The sequence below is a fragment of the Ahaetulla prasina genome, chromosome 5 (genome assembly GCF_028640845.1).
Source record: "Ahaetulla prasina isolate Xishuangbanna chromosome 5, ASM2864084v1, whole genome shotgun sequence".
NCBI lineage: Eukaryota > Metazoa > Chordata > Lepidosauria > Squamata > Colubridae > Ahaetulla > Ahaetulla prasina.
In genome coordinates this window covers 27,895,378-27,901,493 of record NC_080543.1, presented here as the reverse complement: position 1 = coordinate 27,901,493, position 6,116 = coordinate 27,895,378, and the positions used below count along the sequence as shown (strand labels likewise).

At 47.2% G+C, this 6,116-nt stretch overlaps 1 protein-coding gene across 1 annotated transcript; it reads right to left on the bottom strand.

Annotated features, from left to right (window-relative positions):
• Window positions 1-460: 460 nt before the first annotated feature.
• Window positions 461-2,950, bottom strand: GSX1 (GS homeobox 1). The gene is made up of 2 exons (XM_058186600.1): window positions 2,494-2,950; window positions 461-822 (listed from the first exon to the last, which is right to left on the bottom strand). The coding sequence occupies exons 1-2, from the start codon at window positions 2,948-2,950 to the stop codon at window positions 461-463; spliced, it is 819 nt and encodes a 272-aa protein (XP_058042583.1).
• Window positions 2,951-6,116: the final 3,166 nt, after the last annotated feature.

Below are 6,116 nucleotides of genomic sequence, written 5' to 3'. Positions count from 1 at the left end.
TTCCTACTGAAATGCCTTCCTGCTTCTAAAGAAAACCTGTTAGGAAGCGGGAATTCAGATTTTTACATCCGGAAAGAACCCAAAGGGAAGGAGGGGGAAGAGAGAGAAAGAGAGAGAAAGAGAGATGCCAGGTTCGGAGGTAACCCCCAAACACCGACAGTGGGAAACCTGGCTGGCCTTGCCCTTTCCTTATTCTTCAAAGAAAGAGGGAGATCGGCGTTGTGTCAGCCTCCATTGGCTAATTACAGTGTCGTTAATCTCAAGAAAGAAAAACTGCCACTGAAAGGGAACATACGATGCTCCCCTTAACCGGACAGCTCTGGAGCAGAGCGCGCTCGTGGCGAGCAGGGGCAGCGGGGCTATTTACACCGCCTCTATAGAGCGCCCTTGTCCAGTCCATCTGCCGGAGACCGGACGGGCCCGTGGAACTAGGTCGCCCGGATGGCGGAGGCGTCACACCTTAGGGAGTGACGGCGAGTTCTCTCTCGTCCTTGCCCGAGGAAGACGGGGACATGGGCGAGTCCTCTTCGTCTTCGGAGCACTTGGACACAGCTGAGAGGGAGGCGCATTTACAGCCGGGGGCGGCCGGTCCCCCAGCGCGATGGGAGCCCCCCTTGCCTTCCTTCTTGTGCTTGACGCGCCGGTTCTGGAACCAGATCTTCACCTGCTTCTCGGAGAGGTTGAGGTAGGTGGCGATCTCGATGCGTCTCAGACGCGACAGGTACATGTTGGAGGCGAACTCCCGCTCCAGCTCCAGCAGCTGCGTGCTAGTGAAGGCGGTGCGCATCCGCTTGCTGCTCGGCAGCTGGCCCGACGTGCTGTCTGCGGGGAGGCAAAGTGGAAAGTCAAGTCCTGCAGGTTCCAAGCCTATTTGGCCCGCGGGCAAGCCAACCCTTCCCCAAAGGACACCGGCGCCTAGGGAAGCTTAGCGCGGATGACTTTTACATCATCAGAGCCAAGCTTCTGAATACAGACCATGCTAGAAATCGTTACTGCAGTGCAGTTAGCCAGTTATAAGCCCAAGCGCGCTTGAGTTATGCAGTTTTGATGGGGTTTGGAACTACTGGAGCGACATAATCAAGAATTGCTCCTCTAACTTGCAGGCTAGGTATGACAAAGGGTCCTACAGCGGATCGCGGTCGGGCATTCCCCCCCTCCCCGACGAGTTCCCCACTGGGCTCAGAGTCATTACTCGAACATGTCTCTACGAGTTACGTGGGGGGAGAGGGACGGGACGGGAAAGTCAGGATACCCAAAGGTGCTTTTTCAGGAGGCAACTGGGCTTTATTGTTTTTGTTTTGAAGACGTTTTGCTTCTCATCCAAGAAACTTCTTCAGCTCTGACAGGATAGTGGATAGCTGGAGAAGCTTCTTGAATGAGAAGCGAAACCTCTTCAAAACAAACAAACAAACAAACAAACAAGAAAGTCCAGTTGCTTCCTGAAAAAACACCTTTGGGACAACCATGACCTGGATGACTGAGAATCTCTACAAAGGTCAGGCTAGATTGACTTCTTTCAGTCTGTGAGGGTTTCTTGTAAATACCCTTGGAACGACAGACCAAGCCACAGCGCTACTTAGAGGTTATGGAAGACTGCTTCTCGGGACAGCAGGTTGGAAAGTGCTAAATCTAGGATCTCCCCCTCTTCAAAGCAGCCCCTGGAAAACAGCAGATCTGAGCTAACCCTCAAGTTTCAGGCACCGTTCTCTGTGCAGGCACCCATCAATTCCCTGAATTCTCAACATCTCTGTTTGGATTCAGCTCTCTCTTCCGCAGCCCGGACTTCGTTTCAAGGACTGGACTGCCACTTAGATATGCCACCCAGTGCGACACTCCATCCCTCTAATCTCGTGGACTGAGAAAGTAAAGACTTTGATCGGGAGGTCTAATTACCCCAGTCTTCAGCTGAATATTCCCCTAGGGAACGGACGGGCAAAAGTTCCTTCGAATACAACTCGACCCCTAGGGAATTTATGGTTGTGTCCAGGGTTTTGGGTGGGGGCAACAGTACAGAAGCGATTGGCCGCTGCCTTTTCCTAAGATGCTTTCAGACTTTTTTTCTAGCCTACAGCCCCGGAATTCCTGGTGATCGATCGAATATCAACCACGTCTCACTCCACTTCCGAACCCATCATGTGTCAGCTGGGGCTCCCATCTGCTGAGATCGCTTTCTTTAAGATCTCTGTTTTCCAAATGTTGGGCAAGAGAGAGATTCTGGTCAGTTTGCTCTCGTGCTCCTTTCTCCCAGATTAAAAAAAACCAAAAACCTTCATTCTCCATACACCTATTCTGAAATCGCTTTTATTCGGAAGTGTATGGGAAGAACTCACCCTGACCGGTTGCCAAACCAAGCGCCTGTTGCATTTAGATAAGTGAAAACGACTTTCCCAGAGTGAGAATCTGTCTCTGCCGTCCCTGCCGAAAAGCTTCGGAAGAGCTAAGGCTAGAGGATCGGTCCCTTCCCAGCCCGCCCCGTGCCCCCAAACTACTCACCCACGGAGATGCAGTGGAAATGCCGGGGATCGGGCAGCGAGTAGGCGCTCTGGTAGAGGGCGGGTATATGGCCACCGTTGGAGGCCGACGAACCTCCGGGAGACTGCCGGGCAGCCAGGGGCGAAGGGCAGTATTGGGAGCCGAAGGGAGGAAAGGAAGCTTTGAGGAGCGGCAGGGCGGGCGGCGGCGGCGGCGGCGGGTGCAGCTGAGAAGCGGCGGCCACGCATAGGGGACACAAGCATAGCAGGCCAGCTTTGCGCGCAGCCGACGTGGATACGGGAGCGGCGGGACAGGCGCCTCCGGAGGCAGCCGAAAGGCCGTGCAGGGGATGTGAGGGGTGCACGGCATAAGGGAAGAGTGGCGGGGGCGGCGGGCTGCCGGGAGAGACGCCTCCTTTCTTGTCGCTGCCGCCGGCTTCGCGCAGCACCAGCGAGTCCACCAAAAAAGACCGCGGCATGACTCGGCCCCGTCCAGCCTCAGCCTCGCCCTCGCCTTCCTGGCTGGGGTTTGTAGGCGCAGCGCCTCTTGTCCGCGCAGTTGCTCGCAGGGCGCTGACCAGCGCCAGTGGTGCTGAAAGGGCCGCGCGGCCCGGTTTAAATAGAGTCTTTGGGGGCCATGTGATGAAAGCTGCGCCGGCCCCCGTCAATAGGCTTTTTGTGCCGCGCCTTGGCACCGCCGCTGCGCACTCCCCCATTATGCCCCCTTGTTCGCCAAAAGCGCTGCACAATGTCCCTCATTCTTGTCAACCCCACCCACGTTTCTGGGCTGCGTTCCCTGGTTCTCTCCCCCCACCTCCTTCCCTCCTCCTCCCTCGTCCCACCGCTAATCCATTGGCTCCTTCATCTCCAGCTCCTGTTGCGCTTTGCTCCTTCGGACGAGTCGTACCGTTTCCTCCCATGCGTTGCGGTGGAGGTGCGGGATTTCAAAGCTCCTCAAATCTTGGGAAGTGCTGTTGTGAAGATTAGACAGGTGCAAGCCATCCCCATCCCCCCCCCCCAGGACCGAGTTATACCTTGCAACGTTAAAAACGTTCACAGACTCTGGTAGGAAGAGCATTTTCATCGGATGCTGAGTTGAAAGCAGAAGTGAACAGGTCTTGCAGCTAAATCAACAGTCTTCGTTCCCAGCAATGCTACAGGCACTTGACAAATCTATGGAATTTGCTTCTATGAAAGCCTATGTCTTCAGAATATAACTATCATTGCTTGATTATAAAATCCATCCATTTCGAATATTAAACACTTTTGTTGGCAATTGATTTTCAAGTAAGTGGATGTTAAATAGCAGATCTGGTTGAAGATTCCTTTATAAAAAGTTGGAGAGATCTACGTTTATTTATTTGTGGTTGATCCTGGCTAATTTTCAATATCCATGCTTAAAATTACAGGTTTTTTAAAAATATGGAAATAAAAAACCTATCCTCTTTGATTTCCTATTAATCTCTTTTTTCAAACTGCATCTGTATTGAAACATGCTTACTTTGAACTAATCCTAGTATTTTAGTCCTCTGAAATAATTTGTGTTTATTAGTCTACCTTGATTTTGTTTCACCAATTTAATAATTAACAAAATCTCCAACCTACATTTTACAATAAAAATTTGGACAAGGGCACCATGACAGATGCTTTTTGATAGATAGCATCACAAATTAAAAATCAAAGCAGAAAGTAAATAAGATATTTTACTTCCGTGAACATCTTATCCTTAACATTTATACTTGGGGAGAAGATAGAATTCCTGCTGCTATAATTCAATCCAAATGGTAGAATGGGCTGTAAATGTTATTAAGATCTGATCATAGCCCGGTGTTCTGATTTTTAACTTTTTGATGTCGTATTTAATATTTAACATATTCAATGTAAATAACTATCATGTAACATGTAGTATTTTGTTTGGAATTGTCTTGCAAATGTTCATTTTATTATTGCCTAGCTACTCAGGTTTATGCAAGTTATTCAGTAGTAACATAGATACCTATCAAAATAGTAAACAACATATTAATTAATAGATAAGTTCATGAGTTCACAATCCATAGAATCTAAAAAAACAGAATGGAGAAGATCAAAGTCCAAGAGAATAAAAGGCACAATTTTAGCAGTATTATTTAATTGGGAATGAAGATGAATGGCTTAAAAATAAAACCTTCTGCAAGCGTTCTCAGATCCTTTTGTCACTGTTAATACTGATGTAAATATGGATGGTCCTACTTAGTCTCACCACAGCTTTAAAAAGGTGCTGCTTCTCCCTGGAGGGATCACTATTTCGATTTTTTTAAAAGCGAGGAAGCCAATTCAGAGGGCTTCCTTTCCAGGTTGTCACATTTTGGGAGGACAAGGTTTACTTCAAAACACAAAAACTCTGGAATATACAAAACAGTTTTAGGAAAGGGATGCTAGTCCGCTGAAATCCACAGCCACAATTTTGCCACAGGACTGTACTCACCTTCTCCTTTGATGGGAATCCTCCATTTCCTGAGGGGGAAACAAATCCCCTTGATTGATTGAAAGGATTGCAATGTTTAGGATGCTTCCCAATGCGGTCCAACCTCTCTCTATACCCTCCTTTCCATCTATTTCCAGAATCAGGTCTCCAAAACGGTTTAGTTTGCATAAGATAAAATGGTCCAACTTTTACTCAACAGCAGTGAATGTCTTAACATTCATTAACATTCATTGCTGGTAACTCAACAGCAAAGAATGTCTTCTCTGCATATCAAGAATAAAAAGATGCTGCTCCAGCAGACATTTTCAAATAATGAGCAAAGAGAGAGAGACACTCCTCTTCCCTTCCCACTATTTATTTTTATATCAGTGATGGAGATTCAAATGTAAGATCTCAGAGAAGAGGGGCGAGGAACCGAATTTGTACGGTGATCAGTTTTATTTTTAAGAAACAAATGCAAATATTGTTATCTCCAGTGTATATTTTTAAAACTATGGAAATGAAAACCACGACTAAGAGGTAGGACTCTCGTACTATCATATGCAGTAATTGACAATGCTGGTTTAGCTGAATCAAGCAGTGAGGCTGAAGTACCTTGACAGTATGAGCCAGAAGTAAGCTTCAGCCTGTCTCTCCCATTCTCCAGGTCTCTACTTTGGGAGGTCCTGACCAATAAAAAAATCTTTATAAAATGATCTACTAGAGACTCAGAATCATACCCGATTCTTCTGCATATCATACCAATGAAAAAGGGCCAGGGAGATATTGTCCATCATGTAGGAATTATATAGCATTTAGATGCAGATCTGGTTTTTTTTGGGGGGGGGGGAAACCTGACATGGATATTGCATGTATTATTTGTGTACCATTGGTCATTGCTACCATGGGTGCCTCAATATATTAGAGACCTCCCTGAATGTATAAGGATGCTTATGTGTGCCCTGATTCAGAGATCTGAAAGAGAACATTCCATCCACCAGATGTCTGAGTCTTGAGAAATTGAAGGGACTGTTAGAATCCTACAGCAACTGGTTCCTAAGCTAAATCTAACTGGCAGAAGGATGGAAATCCATAAAAAAAATATTTTTTCCCAGGCAAGTCTGAATTGATCATTATATATGAGTATCCCCAAACATAATAACTGCAATATGTTTTGTAGCAAGCTTTTAGGCATATTTGGA

Bases quoted from the DNA above. Each gene is read 5' to 3' on its own strand.
- GSX1 (XM_058186600.1), bottom strand. From the start codon at position 2,950: ATGCCGCGGTCTTTTTTGGTGGACTCGCTGGTGCTGCGCGAAGCCGGC. The intron at 823-2,493 runs GTGAGTAGTTTG...GCCTCCCCGCAG, and splicing joins TTTCCACTGCATCTCCGTGG to ACAGCACGTCGGGCCAGCTG.